The 27,398-nt window shown below is 51.1% G+C and overlaps 2 protein-coding genes across 3 annotated transcripts in view; one reads left to right on the top strand and one right to left on the bottom strand.

Moving 5' to 3' along the window:
- The window catches only part of Dop1r2 (dopamine receptor 2), a 31,695-nt gene extending 24,501 nt beyond the window's left edge, over positions 1 to 7,194 (bottom strand). For both annotated transcript variants that reach the window (XR_013102429.1, XM_076903435.1), the window contains exon 1: positions 5,871 to 7,194. Coding sequence is in view for 1 of the 2 variants with exons in the window: in XM_076903435.1 (XP_076759550.1) it covers positions 5,871 to 7,069 (1,199 nt within the window). In the remaining variant the exon portion in view is untranslated. The remainder of the gene's footprint in view (positions 1 to 5,870) is intronic.
- The window catches only part of Adar (adenosine deaminase acting on RNA), a 43,260-nt gene continuing 17,324 nt past the window's right edge, over positions 1,463 to 27,398 (top strand). Inside the window, exon 1 of the mRNA XM_076903424.1 lies at positions 1,463 to 1,593. The gene's annotated coding sequence lies outside the window, so the exon portion shown is untranslated. The remainder of the gene's footprint in view (positions 1,594 to 27,398) is intronic.

The raw sequence follows: 27,398 nt of genomic DNA, 5'->3' as shown, positions 1-27,398 counted from the left end.
AATAGAGCTCCGCGGTACGTACACGTTCGGTTTCGAATAGCTTGTTAAATTTACTGCGGACGTTTATCAACCCCAACTGTGAGACACCTTGTATCGCGTATAACTTTGGAAATAATTTAGCTCGCGGGCGTATCAGTGCATTGCAAAGTGGTAGGCAAACTTGCCCAACTATAGGCGATATATCAGTTATCCAGGCATGGCCGAAATCAATAAGGGAGAGAGTGTCTAATAAAATCTCAAACCCGACGCGTTTTTCTCCGTTAGCAGGAGCTTTTGGACCAGCTGAAGGATAATCATGGAGTTCCATCGAACGCGCTTTAAATCTCCGCCAGTAGGACGTATCGTTGAAGAGATTGCTCCGCAATCTCTCGTTCGTTTCGTCCCTTTGTTCGTCCACGGGCCACTTAACGAATTTTCCACTTTTTTGTCCCTCCCAGCGAACGTTGTCATTAAAAGTTAAACGAAAATCTCTTGCTCGCAACGAAATCGCGGACATCCTTCGTTCCAGCGAGCTCCTCGGATCGCATCTTACAGTCTGGTCATCCAGTTATCGCGGTTAGTGTACGCCGCAGCGTAAAATCTCACGTGCATATTTTTCACCTCTTCTTTGCTATCCGCCATACATTTCGTCCCCTAGTTTATCTGTATATTCAGTTTGTTAAGGCCAAGTGAATGGTACGTATCTACGTAGCACGTGCGCCCCGACGCTGAATCGTGCTTTGCTTAATTAGTGCGCGATTAATGCGAACTGCGACTCGCGGATAACGTTTCGCAGAACACGAATACATCGTATCGAGTAAACAATACCAGTTGCGCTCCGGTTATGTTCTTCTTATTGTCTAGGATTAAACGAGAATCAGTTCTTGCTTTCTGAACGGCAGAAAGTTCCGATCGAGGTAACAAAGCGCGTGCGGTATCCGAGAGCCGCGGTCACCCTCCATTAACCAACTACTTCGCAACGACTCGTACGTAAACTCGTAAAGAGCTCGGTCGTTCGTCCCTTCCTACCTTCCTTCCGAAATTCATTTCAACCAATGGCGAGAGTTTTCGCGTTTCTTCTGTTTTACGTAGACAACGGTACCCACCCGCTGAGACCGCTCGTTCCGTTTTTGCTCGAACCAAGAAGGATGGAAGGGTGGCTTGTTGGCGTAGCACATCTTTAACCCGTGGCGCGAGAAAAGTAATTTAACGTCCGTTATTCCGACCTTTTCTTTTGCCCGAGCAACCTCCGCTGTGTTCCTCGCGTGCAACGGTGATTTACACGGTCCAGGCACGGCGCATAACGCGCGTAGACATGCAAAATAGATATGGAAATGCCCGGCTGTTTTTACCCGCGAAGGGCTCGCCGTTCCTTCGACCCCTCGTCGACTTCAGTCGAAAGTGTTCCCCTCGAACCTGCTCCCTCATCATCGACCGACGTTTCTTTCATTCGCTCACTGTACTAATTGTTTCAGATGTTGCTGTTGTGGTTACGCACGTTCGACGCATTGACGGTGCAACCGTGGGAGAGCGCGCGTTTCGCCCAGACCGTGCAATGCTGTTGGGACGTGGGTGAATGCCGACACATCGCATGCAGGATATTTCGCATAAGCGGTAAGTCTTGAATTTATTAGGCTCGGCTGTAATCACGCTTGTCTCGTTCGCAGCGGGAGCAAGAAGTTACGCTCCCTCGTGGAGCGTGGCAAACATTGCTTGGAAATCCCATTAGCGTCCGAGGAAAAATATTATTCGCGCGCGTGAACGTGCATCGCGATCGAGATGGATGTTGATCGTCGACAGCTGATGCGACGAGGGTTTCAAAAAATTCGTGTTACTCTTCGAATGACGGTTCGCTGCGTCCGCTAACCATTACCGATAACCAGGGAAAACTGACTATTTTTGGGGAGTGTTTTTATTTCGCGAATGGCTGCACGGGTTTTGGGAGGGGTAGAGTACCCGCGAGATCGATACTCGCAACGTTCGAAGTTCATTTCGCGCGTTACCCGACCGCGACATAAGTCGTGCGCGCCAGCAATTTAAGGGTTGGTCGTTCCATCACGAATAGCTGGCCGTTCGTCCGATGGGTTTCTCCTCTGGAACAGTATTGCTCCGCCATCGAGGGTATTACCAGGGAAGCGTTAAACGTACGGGCGGTTTCCGCGCTACGAGCGAATCTTTTCCAATTAACTTAACCCGTAGCTGCCCAGGTCGCTTCGTTATCGCGCGATGCCTCTGTTTTCCCTCGATTTCGATGCACATACGGAACGGTATTAAGTGCTCGAGTGCATGGATTCGGTAAAGAACTTTAAAGGACTCGCTATTCTTTAACTGAAAGAGCCCGGGTACCTTCGTCGACTTTAATAGGAGTTTTTCAAGCCTCGCAAGGACCCGGGAGCTCACGAGGAACCGTGGGACGGTGTGCGTTTTTTAAAAAAGCGTCTACCAAGCTGCACAAAGGACCGCCGGAGGAAACGGCTTCGTTGCTCTTTATTTCTCGGCTAGTCTCCTTCGACGACGACGAAAACCTGCAGTTTCCGCGACCGTCCATTTCGCCGCTTGATTGCCCTTTATCGGATTTGCGTGCTCTCGAGAACGAGCCTCGAGTTCGGCCCCGTCACGGTGGCACCGAAAATTTTTCCGGAAATCGCGTTCACGCCGCGGTGACCCGCGAAATTTAATTCAGAATTAAACACAACGGAGTCCTTACGGTCTCTCGCCGGTGGAACGTCGCCGCGGCACGTTTTACGAGGCGCAATTCAACCCTCCCAGCGGTGGGAAACATAATTTTCAAACGGTTTATTATAGCATCATATTTCTGAAATTGCACTATCTTTTGTCGGCCGTTTCGCGCGCGACGTTCATTCATTTCCGTGTTCCGAGTGTTCCTAATTGCTTCCAGACGCCGTTCTCGTTAATCACTAACGGGGACAGAGCCACGCGTGTATCGACGGCGTGCAATTTCTTTTTAAACGAGTTATCAACGGACAGCTGCTCGAACCTGTCCTCCTTTTCAGTTAAACGAGTCAAGCTACGCGCGCATACGAATTCCGTGGACGGTTAATTCGCGTGACGACGAATATTTGCATAGAATTTCCCTTCCATTTCGACCGATTTACATTGGACTGACAATTACTCGTGTCCCCGCGCTCGACTGGCCACGAATTTCGTGGGTGTTCGTCGACTCGTGGCGATACTGATGGAAGAATTATGACACGGTGAAGCAATTAAGCGAGTCCACCCGCGGAATCTCCTTTCTCCCAGAGCAAGAGGAATTGATATTTTGCGTAAATCATCCACGAAAGACCTTTGCCTCCTACAGGCAGCCATAATATCCGGGGACACGTCTGCACTTTAAACTTCGTTTGAATCCTATATAAACTTTCCCGTGCACCTTGACGGAGATGTATTCTTTGTTCCTTATCGGAATCGAAACTCCGTTCACCGTCTACTATCCGTACAGATACAGCGGCGAAGGAAATTCAGATTTTTATTGACAATATCCAAGCTAAGTTTCGATCGAACCGAAGAATCTTATGGAATACTACGGCGTAAGCTGATTTTAACTCGGCCGTTGCGCGAAGGACGGTATTCCCAGAAGATGCTAAAAGTTTTCAGCGTCTACGAATATTTGTTTGAAACACAACCAGTGCCACGGTTGCACGGTGCCACAATTCGATCTCGTACAATTAGGCGTATCCTCTCGAGCGAACCATCTGGATAATAACACGTTCAGACAACGACGGGTACGCATGGTAGGGTGGCCAGAAAGAGAACGCGCAGACTGCGCCATAACAATTAGACCCCGTCCACGTGTTACGGCGATCCTCGTAACCCCGAGAGTTAGACAAACTGTTATACTTTCGTTATTACGAGCCACCAGGTGTAGAGGCGCCGGGCAGAGTCCCGGCTGATCCATCGGTGGATAATACCAGTTTTACACCGGTACCAGCCGCGTTAATTCATCATAAGAATAATGGCTGCGCCGCTAGATAATAGCGAACAAAGGGTTCCCACCCGTTTGCACCGCGCACGGTGAACCCCGGTGGCGAACAGCCACCCCCTAACCCGTAGTCGTCGAGCAAACAACTATGCGACCCCTCGCTCTCTTCACTTGTACCACTTGCAAACGAGGATCAAATTGTCCGCGAAGTCGGGAAAGAAGTCGCGTCGGTTGAACACCGGCTATTGCCTTCCCTCGAAAGTAGCCAAGCAGAAAGAAGCACCTCGAGATTGAGACAAATACACCCCGTACGGTCCATCGAGTTAATGTTCCCTCGCGCGTCACACTTTGCCACCCTTCTCGCCCCGTCTTCGCTCGCGTTCTTTCGTCTCCCGTTCCTTTCTTCTCGTCCGCTTCTCCTCTGTTTCACTTACGCCACCCCGTCCACCCCTTTTTTCTCATCGTACAGGTATCGCAGTTATTTATCGCTGAACGTTGTCCTCATTTTTCACCGGCCATGTTACACGAGCGTGTGGTCCCGACTTTGCGCCGGGCCCTGTCAGCCAGGTATACTTAGTTCGAGGCGAAACGACTTTTTGAAAAATCAGTCGGAGGGTGTCCCGTTACCGTTCACCGGAACTGGAAAGAGATTGATGGAACCGGACCGAGCGCGATCGATCTCTCGCGATACACGCGTGTGCATTACGTTCGCCAGCTTGTCGAAACGGATAAAGCGAGCCAGGCTGCTTTCCGGTTTAACCCCGTGTTCGCGATCTGTAAGTGGGATTTAATGAAAGGGACGCGGATTCTTTGTCGGTTCGCGCGGCTCACCCCTGTCGGGGTTCTCGCGTCCCGTTTCATCCCCCTCGCGAACGCGCGTGACAACGCGCAATTAAATCGCGTTATTTGCATACCGTTCGTTGTCTCCTGGAACTTTGCCGCCAATTATTCGGCGCATCCGTTCGCGAAACAGGGACGGCCGGCATACCGGAAGTTACGCCGGTGATTTGTCGGCGCAGCTTGAACGCGTCCAAACAACACGGAGGCAAGGCAACCCTCTCGCCTTTCGCTCGAGTAATGCTCGCGCGCTCGGAAAATAGAAAAATATTTGCCGTTCGTACGTTCGAAAGGAAGCTCGCCGAGCGTGGTCGCTTCGAATAATTTCCCAAACGATGCCTGTCGCTCACGGGAACATTTTCCACAACCCTCGTATCTGTGCCGAGGAAATTGATCCTCGATACGGACCCACGTCGCGCTAAGATTACTCTATTTCACCCGAGAGTGATTTAATGGGGTCCCTTGAAGCCACGTCCGTTGCTCCATTTCGACAATTAATAGCCACCAGACGATTCGACGGAGGATCCCCTCTAATCCTTTCCTCCTCGTTTTTTTCATCCGGACTGCCGCTTTACGGGGGCAGCTGTTCTTTTTTTTTTCTATTTTATCGCGGTTCAACGGTTTGTAAAAGAGTTACGGGTTTGAAAATGGACCTATTTACCCCCAAGTTCGACCTCGCGCGGAATGCAATTACTTGGAAGAGGGCAGACTCGACCGCTGTTCGGTGTAATCCTGGATTTCAGCCCGTCATCCTATATGCGAGCGCAACTCGCGTTGTACAACGCGAGTTCTCGACTCGCCGGAACGGAGCACATTTGTACGGTTCTATTAGCGGTTTTGCCCCTTTAGTCGTTATTCCCCTGTCCCGTCGTTTAGTGACCGTCCGGCATAGTTACAGGACCATTAACACCGAGGACGCGTTTACCGATTTCTCACCGACCGGTTAACAGTCGTACTCGACGAATCGTTTAGTAATCCACCGCGGGGATAGAGGACTTTGGAGAATCCCCGATGCGAAATTGTTAGCCTCGAATAGAAATTCGATCGGAGGCGCGAGGGAATCCCAACGGGCGCGAATAGATTGGGAGAATCGAAGACGCGAAGGGTGGCTTACCTTCGGAAGTCTCTGCTCCAACAGGCGTATATCACCGGATTCATACCGCTGTTGATCCAACCGAGCCACGTGACCGCCGCGAACACAATCTTCTCCTGCCATATGCACTGGGAGCAGAAACCCGACCAGAGGTTCACCACGAAGAACGGTAGCCAGCAAATGATGAAGACGCCCATCACGATCCCCAAGGTTTTCGCCGCCTTCTTCTCCTTGGCGAATTTGGCCAGCTTACGCGACAGGGAGAAATTGTTGCCACGGTGCTGCTTATTGATCCTCGTCGACGGGACCCTGGTTAAACAGTTGTTGTGGATCGCCGTCAACGGCTCCTCGAGATCCTGGAGGTCCTCCGGCGTGCTCGAGGCGGTGCGGAACAGGTGCCTCGCGTCCGTATTTGTACCGCCTCCACGATGTATCCTCAGAGTGAGCTCCAGCTCACCGGAGGCCATTATAACTTGCTTGGTGCCGAGCTTGAGGCTCTTGGTTTGAATGACGGCCGCCCGGTAGATCTTGTAGTAGGTGAACACCATCACGAACAGAGGCAGGTAGAAGCTGATGGTCGAGGAGAATATCAGGTAGCCCAGGTGCTCGGTGAACGGGCACTTGTCCTCCGGTACCTCCTCCGTTCGCACGGCCCTCCACCAGGCGATCGCTGGGAAGGAGATCGCGCTCGAGCAGATCCAGACGGTGGCGATCAGTATGGCGGCCCGTTTTCTGCTCATTTTACTCGGATAGGTGAACGGGTCGGTGATCGCCCAGTAACGATCCAGGCTGATCACGCAGAGATTGAGGATCGACGCGGTGGAAAATAGAACGTCCAACGATCGCCATACGTCGCACCAGTCCGTGGTGAACAGCCAACGGTTCTCCAGCACCTCGTAAATCGCGCTGAACGGCATCACCACCAGCCCGACCAGACAGTCGGCGAACGCCAACGAGGTGACGAAATAATTGGTGGCCGTGTGAAGGTATCTCTCTCTGACCACGGCCAGGATCACCAGCATGTTACCGAACACGGTGGCCACCGAGAACAGAAACAGGAGTATCGCCAGCCCGGCCCTGTCCGTCGCTAGATTCCAGAGGTCCTCGTAGCTACGATTCTGGGCCGGGTAGCTCGCGTTGTAGAAACTTCTGTTCAGCTGACTGCTCGGCACGTTTGCCTCTTCTTCCGATCCGAGCAGGTAGACCGCGCTTTCGTTCATCTTTCGTCGCACGACCGCCGCGCAGCCCCGGCTTCGCGCGCTCCTATCAATCAGAGGGCTGGCCCTATCAGGTCGTCGATCCGTCGACGCCGCGTTTCTTCCATCGAATTCCCGTACACCCTCTCATTTTTCTTCTCTTCTCTTCCGTTCCCTTCGTCTCTTCCTGCTCGATCGAACGTCCGACCGCTTCGTCGATCTCTACTGCTGAATTTACGAATTCGCTCCGGGAGACACGCTCGTGGATTTCGGCTAGACGACGTTAACGAGCCGGCGTATCCCACGGGGAATCTGAAACAGAAACGAAAACGGATCCGTGAGAGAGCGCACGGTTGGCTGGCTCGTTCGTAGGAGACCACGCGTCAGCGGAACCCTGCGAGGTTTTTATTGCGATCCGTGTCGCGAGACGCGACGCCGGCCGTTTCCGTTCGCCCCGTTGTAACGGCGGGCTTCAAGGCACGGGAAGCGATCCCTCGTAAACCGTACCGACGCACCTTGATTTATCGGTGCTGGTTTTACATCGGCTAGCGTGGCTGGAGCGGCGAAACGGCGAAATAACTTGGCGCACGGGGATCGTAGGGGTGTGACGAGGTTCGTTTAAAATTGATACGGGAATTATAGGTCCGCGTGCGCGCGCGGGTGGGCGCGGACGGAACTTGGAAAACGGGACGTCCCGTTCCCCGTTTCATTTCGCGAGAGGCCCTCGAGTTCCATTCACCTGCACACTGGAACACTCGGCACACTCGGGAAGTTTAAATTGGCCACCCCCGGCCTACCCTGTGCAAGTGCACACTTCCTCGTTGCTCCAAGTACAGAGATTATTTCCCCGGCTCGGCCGCGTAATTGTCAATCATTTCGCGGCGGTGCTCGCTCGAACGTTCCCGCGGCACAAACGATTTAGCAATTTTTCGCCGGCGCGCAACACACCACCACCTCCGTGTCTATATTTAGCCAAGGGGGCAAAGGGTGGCGAGGAAAGTGTCATAAAGAGGCGAGATAGCGCGAGGGAGAGAGGTTTGTGATTTCGTGGCCAGACCGGAGGCTGGAAACAGGGCCGAGCTTTCATCCGTGACCTGGGAGAATGTTTACCGCTACTTGATCAAAGGGGTTTCGATCGGCGCTGGGATGTAGCCTGGCCCCCGATACGGATTTTGTCTCGTTCATACCCCTTCTGCGTCGTATCCATAGCCGACGGGCGTCGTAACACGTGTCAGGGCCGATAAACCTTGCACCGTCGTTCTCGTCGTTGTCGCGTATCGAACTCCTGGACGAAACCGCTCTCTTTTACGTTCGTAGAACGAACGGGGCTCGTTTATTCTTGACTTTCAATATTCCAGCAGCCCAGCCCGGGCCTGGGTCACCCTTCGGTTCGATCGAATCGATCCGTCAATTTTCCGAGCCCTCCAATTTTCCAGCGCCACGGAAATTCGCAGCCTCGAGAGGAACCGCCGCGTTCTAGCCTGCTAAGAACAAATGGACGAAAGTTCGATCGCGTCGGATTAATGAAACATTCCTCTCGACAGGTACCGATTTTCGCTAGCGTTATTCTTAATCTTCGAACGCTCAAAGTTTAATGTCACTCGGCTGCGGAGAAATCGCCTAGCTATAACCACGCGGCGGTCCAGTTTCATCCGGAATAGACGTACTAATTTTACGCGAAGATTTGTCGGATACAGTCTGGATTCGACGGAACCCACCGTCGGGGATTATGATTTCTGACACGCGCCCAGCCTGAATCGGGCCACGCGGAGAGCGCTCGCCCAAAGTTTCACTACCATTGACGGGAACGCGATTACGGCATTAAATCGACGAAACGCGTGCCGGAATGTACGCCTCGCGGTGTATTTCGAATCGCAGCCACGATCGTTCGAAACTTGTGCCCGAAACTCACCAGGTTCCTCTCTGCCCTGCGGTGCCTGGTTCGGTTCAACTTATCGGCGAATCGTTTCGATATTTCGAATCATTAACCGGCACGCTTCGAGTGGACGATCCGCGTTGACGATCGAGCGAAGAACACTGGTTCGTCCCGCGCCATTTCGTTCACGATGTCTCTCGTTCCGTCGAGGCCCGCGGAGAATTTAAATTGATCGAAGTACGCGTCGCTGCTCCGGCTGGGCTGCGAAATTCCGATCGTTGCCGGGTCCAACTAATTAAATAGCGATTAGAGTGCCTGGCTGAAACTTGCTCGGCCGTACTCCGAATAATTCGAAGCTCGCGATCGGCGTTGCAACAATAACGGGACGTCTCCGTCGAAACGCACGCAGGATACTCGCTGGAATCGATCCGTTCCGGGAGTCGAAGTGCACTTACATCCACTCCGTACGAATCGGCTTCCGAGACTATTTTCGAGGCAAGATTTAACGTTCCACGAGCGTTCGACGCTCGAAACTTTCGGTGACCCGACAATTAATCTTCATACGATGAAACGGGAGACGATTCGCAGTATCGAGGAACAAAGCGATCGAGCGGCGAAAGGAACGCGTTATTTCCCTCGAAATTCCACGGCGAGCCGGACGAGCTGCGCTCTGTGTCAGGGAATTCGGTCGTGTATTTTGCGGAGGGACGTTTCCGATTCTCTCTACAGCCTGGCCGATAGCCTTGCTCGAATGTCAGAGATATCCCATTAGCCAGGATGCGTGTAGAACACCGTGCATGGCACGCGACGATATCGCGGGCCCGTTGTTGCCCACGTTGCCCATTAACGCTCCGAAACGTCCTGCGTGTTCGCCAGAGCAAGTCGATTCGTCCGATCGTTCGTCGCGAGCGACATCTTCGACAATTTTTACCAATCGTTTTACGAGCCCCACGGTGGACAGTAGTCACGATTTATCAATCCAGGTGTCCGTTTTAACGGTTGAAATTACAGGGGGGAGCCGTGGATAGAATGTTCCTCGATAAACGCTATCCTTTATCGCCTTTATGGATTTTAAGGGATAACGCTGATCGATCACCCGCGTAATTAAACGGCAGATCTTTTCCACGTTGGATACAAACGCCTGACGCATCGTTTTCACCGTATTTGCCGCGACCAGCTCGAATACCTTCCTCCGCGAGTCGAGATAAATAACGCGATCGTGAGAATAAGTGCAGTTTAATCAAGAACTTCGCACGGTTCAGCTTCGTTAGCGTTTTTAGTTATCGTCGTAGAGAACCTCGAACGTGTAATAGATGATACAGTAGTATAAAAACAGGCAGTGTCTCGTAGATTGTTGTTGGAACGAGGAAAAGAGGGGAAAAAACAACGAGATCGTGATTTTTATTGCATTCGAACGCAAACAGACTCGAATTTCGAAGCGCGACGGGGGATTCGGTAAATAGCCGTGGAACGCGTAAAACTTTGGTGTTTACCGTCGGATTTGCGCCTTGATTCCGATCCACCCGGAAGCGAGCCCGTGAAAAAGGCAAGCGGAATTAACAGGATCCACCTCGCGTCCCCGCACGGTCTCTAATTAACTTTAATCAGCGACACCGATCGAATCGAGGTTCGTAACTTCATAATCGAGCCGATGGGTGGTGGGAAATGGAGTTGGCGTTAGAAGTTTCGCGATAACCTAGCCGTCCAGAAGACGAGAATTTTATCCTGGGACATCCCGTGGTCGGGATTCCCTCTGATATCGAGGGATCGCGCGAGGACTAGCGCGAGAAGTCGGAAGAATCGGAAGACGGGAGTTGATCGGGCGAAAGAGAACAATCGACGTTTTGACGGGGTCGTTTCGAAGGCGAGATATGAGAGTGACTCGGGATGAAATATCCTCGGATAGCTGGTAGGTGTCGAACGTGAAATCGCTCGGAACAGACTGACTTTCGTATAACTGTCGCTTTGCGTATCCTTTGGAATCGAAACGAGGAGGATTCGGAACGCAACGAGAAGTGGTACCGTCTCGCGCGAACGCGAGACAAAGGTTAAACTCGTGAGCGATACCGGAAATTCAATTACACCGGCGGGTCCTCGCGTCGCGTTCGATCCTGTCGACTTTTCTTTGCTCGCGAGACGTCGAGTGCGACTTGGTTACGCTCCAGAGGATGATCCAACTGCTCTTCGACGATTCGAGGCGACGCGACGCGTATTCTGGTCGTTTCTCATCCGGTTCGCGTAATCGGTCTTTTACGGAGTAACCAGCGTTGTTCCATTTTTTTTAGCGTTTAATTCTCTTGATCAGTGCATTTAATATTCCGTAACGATAGATGGAATACTATGACTTTTCCTTCTTTTTTCTTTTATTCGCTTTGAAGAGACGAGTTTCGAGGTTGGAATAATTTAAGCAAGAATCGTAGCTAGCAACGTTTCACGGTTGAAATATCGATGAACCACGTTAAATACCGTCGAAAAACTGGCGTGGAACGACTCGTAAATCTGACACAGACGTGCCTGTCGCTGCGCTGGTCGTTTGAATATTAATGCGATGCACAATATTCGGGAGAGCCATTTAGTACTAGCGTTCATTTAACAACAAACATTTTCCACGTTCCTTCCGTCGTGTGCCAAGTTCCATACGAATCGCTGGCCAATCTAATTACAACGGAAATAGAGGCTGCTAATTTCTCGTTAGAGCGTTTGAAAACATCGCCCGCGATCACTTTTCCCGGGACGTTTATAGAATTTTTTAGAGGCAATCGCAACCCACGTTGCTGGGTTATTATTGTATCTTCTCCTACCCTCGACCCACCGGGAACAAAGTGGTTTGCGTTTCATTCGATTTCCCCTGGTCGAGGGCGAAAAGGACCATTCCTCTTCGAATGAAAAATAATTTCATCATTTGGTTAAAAAAAGAGAGGCAGAAAAAAAACAAAATAAAATAAAATCGAGAGAGCGCCGTGGCGTCGATGGAACAATGCCGTTGTTGCAAGACAAATGCAATTACCAGTTGCAACGAAACGAATTTATCGACGACACGGAGTGATTGGCGTCACGGTCTAATAAGCTTCGATGGCCCGGACGATTTTCCAAGCTAAGCTCGTCGCACGTACGTCCCTCCCGTTTCTGCTCCGCGTTCTTCCCTGTTTCCTACGAACGTTAACCACCCGCGATTCTCCCCTTTCCTCGAAAACCTCGACGCGGATAAAGAAGGTGAAAATAGCGCAAACTGAAACCGATACAACGTAACACCCGATGCGAGGAAGGAAATTAACCAAGAAGGCGGAAGAACGAGAGATCGAGAGGCTACCGATCGGATTTCCCTCGCCCACGTTCGTCCCTCGAGCCGTTTTACGTCACTTTCCGTTATTCTTGCTGGTAAATTGAACGCGTGCACGCACGTCGCTCGTCCATAGCCGCGTTCCATAGATTCATTATTCGATCGCGTTACACGGCTGAATAGGAGGAGGCTGTCTGAAAACCTTGGCGCGTCGCGTTCAAAGGTCCAAGTGCGCGACGCTTCTTTCCGCGCCAGTTACTTAACGTCTCTATGCATCGAATATCGCCTTTTGCGCGAACGTAAATGATACACGACGGGAAAGACGAGAGCTGCCGTCCGACAGCTGAAACGCGGGACGATCCCCGTGAAAGTCAGCGTAAAAATACTGCGGAGAATAGTCGCGTCTACATCAAAGGCCGGGTTTTAAAGCATTCTACTTTCCAGTCTTTACTTCTTTACCCGACCAACTTTGTTTCTTTCCATAATTAATGGACTGGCTTTACTCGGTGGACTTTCTACTTGGCTCGCGTAAAACGCTGGCATTAAGATTTAGATTGTTTCGAGGATGTAGGGCGCGATCATTTTTTTTTTCTGATTTTCTCTTTTCTAAGATAACAGCGTTCCACAGGGCCACGTGGGAGAATATGCATTGGTTAGGAAAATTGGTCGATTTAGAATCGTCGGCTTGGGTAATCCGGCCGCAAAGTGGCCAAACGCTAGGCGGTACCAGGACGCGGGTAGATTCATCTGCTGATGGCGCCCGCACCAATTTCGCGAATCTCGATGTTGCCCGGAATTCGCGGTGCACGTCGTTCCATCGATAGGACATGGAACAAGCAATCTGACGCCAGCCTCGTCGTCTATCTTCCCACTTAATGGTTGAGGGCGCCCAAATATGCGTCCACATGCGACCAACTTCGATTTCACGTCCATTACGGAAAGACACCGTCACACTGGTGATCCTCGTTAGATATTAAATCAAAGAAGCGCTATCGCCTTTGCGAGAACCGGTAAACGAGCACCAACGACCATCAGCTTCTCGTAAATGAACGACGGTTCCTGCGACCGAGACGTTGTCGCGTTATCCTTGATGGCGCGTCCTCGAGGACGCTTCATCTTCGTGGAAACAAATCGAGACCAGGGAACGAGTTTCATTACAGTTTGTAACCGAGACATAATGGCCTCACTTCCGTTAATCCTTAGAGGAAGAAAAGTTTACATCCTGCAAGCCAACGGTCTATTTATTTGTCTTCAAAGTCCAGCGGACATTCACGGGTGACAGAACAAAGAATGGGCCGGCATTTTTCGATGCCATTGCAATCTATGATCCGATTAAAACCCGCGGGGTCGGAATTCTCGAGACCATGGGAGCTCTTAAGCTTTCAGCTTTCGAGTCGAGCTTCTCCGCGAGCCTCGGCTCGAAGCGAGTCGAGTAAAATTCGTGGCGTTCCGGATGGAGGATTTGTTCTTCCTCTCTTTCTCCCTTTCATCCTCTCCGGGCCATCGTTTCCAACCTAGCCAGTATTTGTCTTTCAATTTTCACGGGAATGGAGTTTCAGCGGCGAGATTAACGATGTCTGGGCGAAACGATGAGAAATCAAACAGATACGAATAATAAGGAGGACGAAAGCAGATTTAAGACGCGCTCTGTGATGGTCGTTTAATCGATAAGAACACCACGGCGAGTCGAACAAGGTCGGGCAGAGTAAGTACGTAGCCGTGCATTGATCGTCGGAGCGTGAATCGGATAACCGGGGGGTGACGAAAAAGAGTGGCCGAAGACGTCGCCTTTGGCTCTGTCCTTCCCTGAAAAGTGTCACAAATTATTTGTAACGGTGACTGCGGCAACTATGAATGCAAACGCGTCGCGTCGTTCCATTTCTCCTCACCCGCTGATGTTGGACACGAGCCAGTCTTCAAGCTACCAGCATCCGAGGCGAGGATCGTGGAATCGGAGCCTGGTTGGGAAAATTTGCTTCTTCCCACCCGATCACCTATCACCCCGTGAAAACCAACCCACCCATCCCATTGTTCCTCGCTTCGTTCGCAATTGACGATCGAAAATAGCGAAAACGGTGCGGGGCAACGTGTTCTCCGTTAAGCTCGTTGCGAATTATCGATTCGCAACGAGCACTGGCATTATTTTCGTTGGGAAAGGCGAACGCTGCGCCACGCGGTATTTTCGACAAAGTGATTTCGAGTCGCAGAGTCGTTACGAACAGTCGCGCGCGGGCATAATTCCCCGGGAATTTGATGCAGCCTGAAATTTCATATCGGCCGCATTAGGGAGAACGCTCGCGGAACGTCCTCGTCGATCCTTTAACGGTCCTTTGAAAAGGAGAATCAGCCGGAGGAGTCTTTACGGAGCTTGTACATTGTAAATGTAACGAGCGCTGGCAGCTGCTACTAAAATAGGATCAGACATCAATGGAAGAAAACCGTACAACTTTCGAGATGAGGAGCGCAGTCGGTTCGTTTAGGATCGAAAGCTCGCGAGATAGAGGAGAGAGGAAGCGTGTGCTCGGAACGAGGTGAAACGACGAGAAGTCGATTCGACTCGCGCGCGATTCCTACCGGACAATTACACGCCGTCGTTAACGAGTTTCTGAAAGTTTCACCTGTTGCGTTCCGCGACTATCCGGAAGACAGTGGATCGCGAGAGCGAATAGGGGTGGGAAAAAAAAAAAAAAAAGAACCGTCACGCGTCCATCGATCGCGCGAGTCGAGATTAGATCGAGCGCGAGGAGGGTGGCGCGACGCGGACCGACTCGCCGATAATCGATAGGGTTGCTCGACGCGCCGTTCGAAACGAGGAAATCCGTGTCGTCTATTTTTATTTCGAAGCCTTTAATTGAATTGCCGCGGCCATCGCCGCGCTCCGGGCGTCCGAGTGTATATTCCGGGACCGTATCTCGCGAGCACCGCTCCAACGCTGCCACGAAAACGTGGATGAACCGCGGCTGGCGAACATTTCAAAGGTACCGTCTCTTCCCTTCTACTTTTTTTTTTTTCAAAGGGGACGCGATGGTATCTGCCGGCGATGGCTGAGACTAGTCCGATCGCCTCGAAGATTAAAAGCGTATTTCACCCGAGATAGCGGTCCTCGAAGCTCGATTAGCGATTCGACTGTGGCTCGCACGGGGGATGATAACGCATTATTGAAAATTGGAATGGAAGTTCTCTTTTTTTTTTATCTGCGCGCTGCTGGGATTAACACGTTTACTATCGATATCACGCGTGTGCATAAATTAATTTATTACGTCTACTCACTCTCTCTCTACGTGTGAAGGATATCGAAAAATTTGAGGTTCGCGTTAATCGGAAACCGTGCAGGTAGTATTTGCATATCCGTGTGACTAGCATCTTTCAGTTTCCCATGGTTAAAAACAGCACGGTCCACGGTGATGGTTCTGTCACGCACACTCGCGGTGGCGGAGCCGTGTTAAAAACGTTGAGAAAGTGTAGGTCGTGTACATAGGTCACGTGAAGCAACCATTTGAAAATTTTGTCCCTTTAACCTTTCACGGGGTGGTGAAAACCGATATACGACCCGACGGAGTCACATTCACCGATACTTCTACCGATTATAAATCTCCATGGGTGTTGTCGCCTCGGTCGACATAATAATTGGCCCGACTCCAGCGGACGGGTTACGTTGCCAGCGAAATGATCAGATTCACGGGATAATTTTAATTGAAACGCACCTAATTGTCCGCGCGAGAGCTGGAAATCGAACGGATGGAGCACAAAGGGTTGCCAGCGATCGTTCTCATTTGCGAACGCCGCTCGAATTCCATGCGGGATATCAGCTGTAGCTGCGAAATCGTAACCGGATGGCCGCCCCCGATGTTTCTACGATGCAAATCCGACGCGGTGTGTTGCTATTGTACCCGGAAGAAAGAATCGATCGATCGAACCGACGCGACATTTCCACCTTTGTCAGAAGGGGACTGTCCGGATAATCCATATTCATTCGGCGTTAACAAGCTGACAAGCGCGGACTGCTGCTACCCACCGTCCACCTCGATGGAATTTCGTACCCGCCAGGGCGAACCGATAGACAGCGGAGCGTAAGAAACGGAGGACTGTCGTTAGGACGACTTCCCTCATCGATCAACCTCTCGCTCCTTTGTCCTCTGGTTCTTAACGCGAACACGGCGAACCAGAGAATGGACGCAGGGGAATCTTGGCAACCGCTGCGTCAAGCGAAACACCGCGAAAGCTTTTCATTCGAAGCCGAGGAACAATCGCGTCAGGAGAATTCTATTGTTTATAACAACCCCTGCGAATCTTGGGTACATCCGAGGTGACGCGTGAATTATGTCTTTCTCGGTCAACTTTCTTTCACACCGACGCGAAACGAACAAGAAGGCGGTCATAAGTGACCCGAATCGGTGGTCACATCTGTTCCGTGCCCCGTGGCGAACGAAATCTCGTTCGAAGGGATTGAAAAGAATCGGGTTAACAACCAGGCACACGTACAATCTCGAAGTTAGTTTCGAGAGCTACGGTTGCACCCCCCGGTGGGGTTTGCCCGAGTTGTTGGCGGTTCGCACGTTTTATTTACGGTCCGTTCTACAGCGCACGGCCAGCTATTTACGGTTGCCCGTCGTTTATTAGTTATTATCGTTGGCGCATCTGCACACCCCGGAGAGCACCCTTCGCGCGTTCGATACCATCGCCGCGCGAGAGACGAAGAAGGCCACCGTCGAACTTGATCCTCACGGATGAACGAGAGATCCGTTGCGATCGATAGGCACGCGGCAAATGGCCAGAAAAACTCGATGCATCCTCGTCTCCTCGGTAATTTTTCTGCCGCGTCAAAAGATTCCTCTGTCCGCCATCGTTCGTTCGAGAACGCGTTTTAATGCGGTAAATGTACCGCGCTACCATCCACCATTTCCAGCGGGGTCATAAGTCTTCTAAGAGCGTCGGGTATCGCCAATCTCGCGGTACCTCGCGATCTTTCGCGTATTCCTCGGTTCATCCCCCTCCATCGAGCAACGCGATACCGTCTTCGTCGAACGATTTATTTCGAGAACGGGAATCGTATCTGCCGAACAAGATCGGCGCAATCGCGTTTAGATTTCCCCGCCCATAAATCTATTCTGTATAATGCGATAAATATCATCGAGAGTTGTCGTTCCGATATTGCTTACACGCTCGTTTCGCGCTCATCCCCATTATGGCCGAAATGGAATCTCCTAATTCCATTAACGACCGAACGTGGCGAGCCGCTGGTAATTGAAAGATCTCGCCGGAATTACTCGCCGCGAAATCAATCTCACTTCTGATACGGTCTCTCGGACGACCTGCGAACTCCTCCATTCTACCTGTCGGCCGAGCTCGTCCATAAATCCTCCCTGGGCCAAACAAGAAGCTTCGACCCACGGATTTTGTCACGTATGCGAACGAATAAATCCTTTCAGCCGCGTCTCCCAGGCCTATTATCAACCGTCGAAGGAATCCTTTGCTGGTTCCTAGGGGATACCTCCTATCGGTCTCTTTGCCACCATTCGACGCGTCTACCCGCGGACCGATATAAATCATGCCCTTTCGAACTCTGTCACGAGCTTTGAATCATCGAAAGCTCGGCTTGAAAAGTCGAACGGCGTCTGGATAGCGGGTGTTTCAATTTTCCAGGCGCTTCGACGGGCGAATGTTTCGGCCACGTTTCTCCCCTCGAGCGTAGAAACATTGTCGCGTTCACCGGTCGGGGCACTGGTAGTTTCGAGAAAGGGATTACCGCGAGGACCGCAGTTTCCGCAGTACGAGTCGAGTGGCCACGAGATAAACTTGTATCAGCTTCTTCATCGCGAAATTCGCGGCGCTTAAGCGGTTAATTGGAATTTATATCATCGCGATTCGGTTATCTTCTATTTACCGTAATCATCTGCCCGAGTGGCGCACAAAATCTCCCAGAATAATCGCTAATAATGTCGCTCGGATTATATTAGCTTGTCTATTCGCTCTACGAGAGGAGAGTTGAAGTTTCCGCGAGCGGAACCTTTGCATACCCCAAGACCGTGCGAAGCATATGCCGGAAATTCGAGTACGATAACTTTTGCATCGGATCATTCGAACTTGAGCCAACTACGACACACAGCGAAGCCTACTGTAATTAACATGCGGCTGAGAGCGTTCTCCAGAGGTCCAACTCTCGAGGCTCGAGTTTGTTTCGCGTCGGAAGTCCACGAGGGGGAAGTCGTGACAATCTTGTAACAGAGTGTCAATGGAAAGACGATAAACCATATCGGAACGATTTATCGATCGGCTCGCCGATTCGTTATTTGCGGGGAACCCAACCGTGGGGGCAAAAACACCCCGTAAGCGTCGAGAGGACACCCTCGAGAGATTGATAATCCGCTTATTGGTCTCGGTGGGGGTTCGTGTCAAGGCTTTTTACCAATGTTGCGTCTCGCCAGGGTGGACCACGCGCGGATTACGCCGGTGGTGATCGCGTAATCTCATCGGCAAAAACAAAGGGGCGACGGTATAACCAGCCTAATAATATATTAGAGCGTCGATTATCCCGGCTAACCGAAGGCGATAACTTACTCCTATCTAGGGTAAATTGATAGCGACACGTCTGATGGATCGTCGTTGCAACAACTGGTCGAAGAATGTCGCGCGTGCTGTAAGATAGATCGGAGAACGCGTCGATGTAACGCCTGGCCAACTACGGACCGTTACTACTTAGGACAGCAGCGTCGCTATAATACCAAGTCGAACAACTGGTCGAATCGTTGTCAGATATGAGGTATTCTATCAGAGACACGCTCGTGTAAAATGCTTTTCCGTGTCGATCGCGTATAAAGGGAGCAATTATTTATACATGTCGCAGTGCAGCAAATACGAGCAATCACGGAACGTATTACTGACAATCGAGACCGTTCGCGCGCTCGATTTATCTCTAATTAGAGTACGTTTTTATCACCTCGCTCGCGTTATCACGGAGCGTCTCGCGTATTCGTTGGATACGAAATTACGAAAATAAACGAGAAATATTGAGACACGTTAGTTAACCCCGGCCGGGTGCGAGGGTTGCGCCGAAGTTGAGAGGCCAAGATCTTCGTGACCGAGGTAAACAGGTCTGCGTTAGAAGTGTAAGATCGCACGCACACGAATCGCCGGCGTTAACCGTGAAGCGTGTACGTAATTACTTACACATTAGAAGCCGCGCTTTTTATAAACGACCTTTTTTTCCCCCTCGTTCGGCGCACGGAGGTCGCGGAGGCCGACGTCGAGGCAGAAAAAAATACGTAACGAAGCGGCTCCACGCTCGTCACGCGAGTCGCGTGCCTTTGCACTAACCGAGTGTTACCAGAGTATCGGTTTATCCGAAGATTTAACCGAACGTACGAAAATTTTCACGCGTTCCCGTGTTACTCGCCTCGTGACCGCGTACGCTCTAGATTACTTAAGTAGCACAGCTCTATAATTCCACCGCCTTCGTGAGAAACGATTTGTTACAAGCTTACCAGTGACTTATGCCCTCGGATAGTGTACATGCGAACCGTTCGCGATACGTTCATCAATTCCACCAGCGATCTCTCGTTGCTTGGGTACTACGTTCTCGAAATGAATAAAGTACACTCGAGACCGAGGCGAACAATCGAAACAATCGAAACCCTCTTAAACGGACTACCATTAGAGCGTACCTGCGTTTCCATGTAAATTTCAGGGTGGATGGGCAGAGGGGTGGATCGTATCGTGTATCGTACCCGAGGAACGATAGGATAATGGGCGGGTATCGGGCGCACGTAGTTGCTATTTCGACAAGTGACGGGGGATGAAAGAAAGGAGGGTAAAGGTTCTCGAGTCGGCATGAGCAACCTAATTCCCATTCGTATCGCGCGTCGACCGAGGAGATCCGTATCGCGCGATGCTCGCTCGTATAGGGGGTGGGTAAAAAAATAAAATCGCGGATAAACGCGGCACGCCGCGCGTTCGCAGACGTTCGAACGCGTTTCCCATGGCTCGAGACACCGAGTCGCGTACCGTCGCGCGACGTTGTAAAATACTTTCCACTCACCTACGTAGCCGGGTAAATTAGAGAGGGGTTGTTTTGGCGGCGCGTGTCGCGCGTTGTTAATATGTTAACGAGGTAGCACCGTCGGAGAACGGGATGACCAGGGAGTAAACGTAAAAAGGGAACGCGTTAAAGGACAAGCCACGCGCGCGTGGGTGGGTTGTTACGTAAAAAGGAATATCCTCCCCTACGCGTGCCATTGATTTCCATGGTGGGACGCGCGATGCGTAGCGTTATCTCGATCGAACGTCGAAGGGGTTGAATTCGATTCATTTATTCATCGCAGGGACGCGCGAGTTATCGAACCGAAACGAGCACGCCCGTGAAACAACACGGGGGTCAGTGTCGCCTCCGTGTTTGTCCTTAAACCGTGCGTATAGCCGTGGAATTTATTGCGACGTTTATGTTTCCCCCTCGTACGTCAGATTTTAACTGCGTTTTCTTCGAGAGGAAGCCTCGAGGGTTTCTGTCCGCCCCATGTTTACCGGCTTATCTGGGGACGTGTTTGCGTCCCCATCCCCGGCGGATACTTTTCCTCTTTTCGTTCTCCCGTGCTTTTTTTTTCCTTTTCATACTTTCTCCCATTCGAATCGATTCTTATCCGACGGACGAGCACGATTAATCGTCGATGGTGTTCTTGACGGATCCGATCGTTAATCCCCGGACGAAATAGAGAAACCAATTCCTGCGACTCTCCTGCAACCGAAGGAATTCCGCTGGCGATTATGATAACGCGTAGAACCGGAGGATTTATCGTTCTTCCCCCTTTCGATCCCTCGAAAACGATGTTTGTCGACCGTACGTTTATCGTTTCTAATCCTAGCTTAGCAATGGTCCGAGGGAAACGGAAGACCAGGCTCGTCCGAAACAAGGTAATTCTGCCGAGGAAGAGCTGGGAAAGGGGTTTCGTTAAGACGCGATAATGTTTTTCCCTCCATTCACGTTTTTTCGAGGGTGCTCGCGTCCCACGTCGATCGAGAAGGGATATTCAATTAAGGAAACGTCTTTTTCCCAAAGGAATCCTCCTCCGTGTGGAATTATTCCACGGTTCGGGAGGGGCGGTCTTACAATTAATTTAATACTCGCAGAACAGTTTCCAAGCTTGTGCTTTAAACGCGTATATTTTGTTTGGTTACCCCGCGCTCTCCGGTTTCACCGTTCACGCTAAAAGCTCCGCGAGCGAACGTAAGCGCACTCGGCCGGGTCGAATTATTCGTCATAAACATTTCACGTTAAACAAACTGAAATCGAGACATCTCCCCGTCTGTGACACGCGAATCGGAGGCTGTATTTCCCGTCGAAATGACGCGCGGCTGTTCGCAATTGGGGTAACGCAGTCGCATCCGATTGCGAGCCGAATTTTTTCCGCTCGCTCGCGACCGGCAGAAAGGCATCGGAGGAGATATTTTTCACGAACTCGCCGTTAAATGATGGAACGCTTAATACGTGGCGGCGCTACTCCTTTGATTAAATGCGACGATTTAAAAGAGGGACTTTATAAATCGAGGACGATAACGCAGAGCTTCGCGTGTCGATACCCCGAATGAAATATTCCGTCCGTCCGTCCATCCATCGCTCGCGAGACAGTGCATCATTCAGCTCCGTGCTATTCTCGTGAAATTTATCCTAAAGACTGGTGAATTGAATCAACCACTTAGCCGGGGGAATTCATCCCCGTGAAAGACTGAAATTCGGTCGTGAAAAGGATCTCGAGGCTGTCCAAGTAGACGAGAGAAAATCAGGGACGCAAATGGCGCATACGGTATCCGATGAAACGCAAGTTTCCCCGGGACGCAACGTCCTCGAATTGTTCTGAAATTTCGCCGCGAACTTTCCGAACAGCCCCCACAGTTTCCACGAGTCCTTCGACCGAATATTGCTCGACGAAGATAAGACTCGGAGGAATTCTTATTTTCCTCCGTTCGAGCAGGTTCCAGACTTCGGTTCGCTGTTCGACTTGCAGATTGATCGGTCGATGGAACCGAGTAACGTAACAGCTGGCCACGAAACGGCGATTACTGGCTGTTAAGGGAACCGTTGCGAGCAACGAGGGACCCACCAGTCTCGATTACGCTCGGTGCCAATTGAAAGATTGCGTCTGATTGCCCGCCGGTTCCATGCAAACCGGAAGTCGTACAGTGTCAATGGCCAGGCATCGGGTCCGTCGCCGAGTGGCTCCTTCTCTCCCCGTCTTCCGTTTCCGTTTCCGATTTAGCTGGACGGTTTAAGGTCGATCTCTGTTCGCGTTGCGCCTTTTCGAGAAATCGGGAACACCGAACACGATACTCGATAAATGGAACACGAGGATCGATGCGTTCCTCTGTTTACCACGCGTCCCACTTCGTCGATGGAAAAAGCAACGGCCCAGGGAAGAGGGTACAAGAGGCTGGTTAATTCCCTGCCTGCTCGTACGAATACCAAGTCTCGATACCGTTCTCGATGAACGTTCCGTGAATCCCAATGCCCGCGTTTATTCTGTATTTTGTTAAATGAAATTTTTCTACAAAAGAATAGGTTGCGCGCGAGGGAATTGAAAACAAATCGAAGGAAGAGAGTATCGGGTACGGTTCGACACAGTGGCGCAAAGGGTTAACTCGTGTATCTTTGGTGAAACATCGGGAACGAGCAGAGGAAGAGAGAAAGAGCAGGTACCAGCCGCAATAAGGGGAAATGGATCGTCCATGGTCAGACAGGCCGCGCATCGGATGCAACAAGAAGTTTATTCCGCTATAACTTTTTTACGCGAACGGTGTTTGGGGAAATTGTTTCGAAGGGAAGTTATCCGGATTAATAGGAGCTCGGAAATTATATAAAAAATTACCAGTAACTCTGTTCGAAAAAGTTGGCGGACAAAAAACAAGAAAAAAAACAAAAAACAAAAAAACACGGAAAAGGAAGGGCGGGCGGGAGGTGAGGCAAAAATGTGATTTATTCGGTAGCCAGCGATTTCAATTTCGCGATACGAACGATGTGCCCCGAGTTTACGGTTGCCAAGCACGGTTTTTCAATGCTTATTTAAAACAGCTACCGCGCCATTCTGTACACCGTGCGTTTCCAAGCTGCACGCACGAATAATGCCGCTGGCTATCTTATGCTAATGTACCTCGGGAATAAGCTCTCGGAACGAGGTCCTTCGAGGAATGTTAGACCATAGATCGGAATGATAAATCAACGGCGCCGTTCGGAATTAAGCGTCTCTGGCTTTGGCAACGCGAATCCTGGCGATTTCGTTAATTCCCGGTAACATCGAAAGGGGTAATCCGTCCAGATACCACTCGATGCTCTCCACAGCGTTGGTTCGATCGTCATTTCGAGGAGAGATCGGGATTTTTAGGCAAAGCCGTCGTATTTCATCGTTTCTTGGCAACTCGTGGGTTCAGTGGGAGAGGATGACGAAGTAACTCAGGGGCACTGGTTGTGCGGAGCTACGCCGCAACATTTCTCATCCCCAATTATCTCTAATTACGCGTACTTTATTGGAAATGACATCGCGACCCTGCGTGTTGCCTCGAGCAAATTTGATCGCCACCACGTTAAATGCTACCTTCTTCTATATTTCTCTTAAAAATAATAGAGGAAGCTCGAGGGAGAACGGGAGAGAGAGAGAGAGAGAGAGAGAGAAAGGTGAAAATTTCCGCTGCGACGTTCCCCAGCATCGCATCGATCTTCGTACCATTAGGAGGTGTTGAAGGACACCAACAAAAAGCAGAAAAAATTATTAGACGTTTATGAAAATTGCCAGCATCGCGATGCGTCGAGCGACCCAAATTTGAATTCACCCTCGCGACGAACCTCACGCGTGTATCACGTTTTATCGACCATCGAATTAAACCGGGCAAGAAAGGTATCGAGGGCAGCTAATCTCGTCGTTCACCTGGCAGAAAATTTCACCACGCCAACCAGAATGCTTCCCTACCAAAATTTACAACTCCCGCGGCTGCATTCCCAACGGGATCTGCCTCCGTAGCGTCCGCTATACCCGTCGATGTGTACGTACGAGCAGGCGGGGATGAGTTTCGCGAAAAATGTTCACCAAATCGCATCGACGTCGCTCAAGGATACCCTTAACCCGATTGGCATCGCTCCCAGGATATTATCCCGATCCTCCTTAAAAATAGAACCGCGAAATCACTTTTACCTACGGCTTCGTTATCAGCGCTATCATCGTGATAAATTTCCAGCTGCACCCCTTGAAAGCACTCGCCGGTATGAGGCACATCCCGCTCCTCTACGAGTACCTTCGGGGCTCGCGATTTCGTTTTCCCTGATAAAAACCAGCGTTCCCTTCACACAGGCAGAGATCGAATTATGCAAGCGAAATGTTCGTCCTGATACCTGTACGGATATCCTTTTTTGCGCGCACAGCGAGTACACCGATACATCGCCCGTTGTGTATTTAATGAGATACCTTTCGATTGGGTTTTCCATCTCATTTTTACCGTACCAGGTGTTCGCAGTCGCGTAAAAGTATTAATTAATTGTTTTCGAGCTGATTAATCGGCGTAGGAAATATTAAGATGAATGAAACGTTCGCACGAATACCAGTCTGCGGATAATATATTACTTGTCACTACGTTGTCTCTTAATTGTTCAGGTTCTGGCAGTATCACTGGAGTTTTCGCTTTTAAATAGTAATATATCACCAGTCTCCTCGCATTTTCTACTCGAACCGCGATGCGTCGTGTCCGAAGGGTTAACGACTGGCGACAGTAGTCGAAAACGACCCTCCGATGATTCACGCGACCCCGTCTAATCGGCGATGATCGCGCAATGGAAACGACTCAGACGCACGTGAACGCGACAGGAGGAGAAAACTAAAAAGCTTCTCTTAAATAGCCGGAGGGGGTGGCCGTGACGTAAAAAAAAAAAAGAAAGAGTTACCTGACTTTAGAATCCCGTAGAGGCGTACAGCATCAGACATCCAGTCGGCCCCAAAGGTGCTTCCGTTGCTGAGATTTATCGTTCCACGGGGTTCAATTAAGGGATGCACAATTAAACCCGAAAATAATTCAGTCCAGGTTAATCGGGCCCGGCCGTCCGTGGATACGTTCAATTCGGAAGGGTGTTTTAATCAGCACACAGAGATAACGCTACCACTGACGATCGTCGTAAACGGCGTACGATCCTTAATTAACGCTCGCAGCTAACCAACCGTGCCCGCTTCGACGTATTCTTCCCTCGTGATTCACAAGAGTAACACGCGATAAACGTGAAATTGAATTTCTACCCGCAATACGTGTATCGTGCCTTGGACACGTATTACACGGGGAGAGGATCCTTGGGGTGGTTCCTTGGGAACGCGAGTCAGCTTCAGCACGAAGAGAAGGACGCAACTTCCTCCCGATGGCGGGGGGATCGATTCCTCCGCTCGTCGAAGCTTCCTTCGAAAGTCTTCAATTATCCCCGTTCGGTGTTTCCCTGGTTCCCAATTCCGTTCGTCTCTCCTCGCTTCTCCCGTTTCCTGTCGGATCGCAGGACGACGACGACGACGACGACGACGCGCCGCGAGCGCTCGTCCCCCCCTTGAACAACGTCGAACATCGTGAACGAAGGAGCAAAGACGTCCCCCCGATTGATGGAAAGGCACGCGAAACGGTTGCGTCCCGAAACGTTCGGATTATCCGCCGACAAGATTCAGCTGGAAAATTCGAAACGATCGCGCGTGTGTACGCGGGTTCTCGTGAGACAGACGTCGTCGAAGAGAAATCTTGGAAGGATAATTGACGTAAAGCTCGAGGGTGAAGCAAGTTAAGACGCGTAGCAGGGATTCCGGGGCGCAGCCGTGCACCCTTTTCTAGCTCGAGGAACCCGATTCTCCGCGGCGATCGTTTCTACGAAGCTTCGCGCACCCCCCCGTTCGCCCCAATTGGGAATCGAGGGAACGGAGTTTCTCGTTAACGAAGTTTACCTATTTGGCGGCGAACGATAACGCGATATCGAGCCGAGCGGTCGATCTCGATTGGCCTTTATTGTTCTTTCGAATGCATCTCGACGAGAGTTAATTGGATGCTCCGGGAAACCGTTCTGTGCGTTACCTCTGACTCGCTTCCGGGGACTCGAACACGCGACGTTTACCTGCTCGAGACAAGAACTCCACCGGAAGAACCGCCGATCCGTTTATTGGTCTCTACTCCTCGGAAGTTCGTACGACGAGAAAACTGGCAGGATTCCGCGAACAAGTGGAAAGCTTGTAATTAATCGAACCTCTCGTTCGACGAAAGTTTGCCTCGATTTAACGATTTCGTTTCTTCGAGCAACGCGGCTACAAACTGCGACCGAGAAGTTTGCTGGCGGACAGCTCGTTAACACTTGATACTCGACGAACGGAATCCCTCGAGTCTGCCGCCACTCGAACATCCGTGCGGCTTCGAACGCGGACGCGAGTTTATCCTCGACTTGGACTCGGATCGAGACGATCGTCGCTGAACACCTCGATCTTGATAATCGATCGATTCGCCAGCAATTAACAGTGGGACACTAACCATTCACAGTTGGCGCGTGGCGTAACGAAAGCTCGGTTCACTCGATGGGCTAATTAACCCGGAAGGTTGCTCCGTTCGCGTCGAAAGAGCCGGGAACCTGACCGCTTACTTCCACGAACGTTCCATCGTGCAGTCTTCCTACCTGGAGCTTCGTCTCGCACAAGCGCACCTATCATGTTTCACAAAGTTTTCCTCCGCGCACTTTTAGCAACGGTTATCCTCCGTCGCAGCCCGAAACGGGAGGTTTCTTCGAGCGATCGAGCGAGCTTCGTAAAGCGTCGCATCGGACGTGGTGGAGGTACGCGAGGACGCGAGAACGTTAACACTTTGGGGAACGCGTTAATTGCCGCGTAACTCCCGGTGCACGCCGCTTCCGGTCGCCTCAAGGTCGCCTCCTCCTGTCCGTGCAGAGACCGTGCACACGGTCTACGGAACCGCCACGGGGTTTCGTCGTGTTTCGTCGACGTACGCAACGTCGAGATCGTCGTCTTCTATGTCGTAGTCGCGTCGACGTTCCCCTTGCCAGAGGAATCCGTAGGAACCGCGGATGATCATAGTACCGGGTGGCAACTTCCGGGGACGGTGGTGTCCACTGGTGGACGCGAATTATCGTTCACCTGGCGCACTTGCCCGCACGATTCACGGTCGACTCGCGGCGAACGTGTACCGGAGAGAAAGAGAAG

Source organism: Xylocopa sonorina, chromosome 10, assembly GCF_050948175.1.
Source record: "Xylocopa sonorina isolate GNS202 chromosome 10, iyXylSono1_principal, whole genome shotgun sequence".
NCBI classification, from domain to species: Eukaryota; Metazoa; Arthropoda; class Insecta; order Hymenoptera; family Apidae; genus Xylocopa; species Xylocopa sonorina.
Note: the sequence above shows the minus strand (reverse complement) of the source record. Positions and strands in the feature narration are given on the sequence as shown.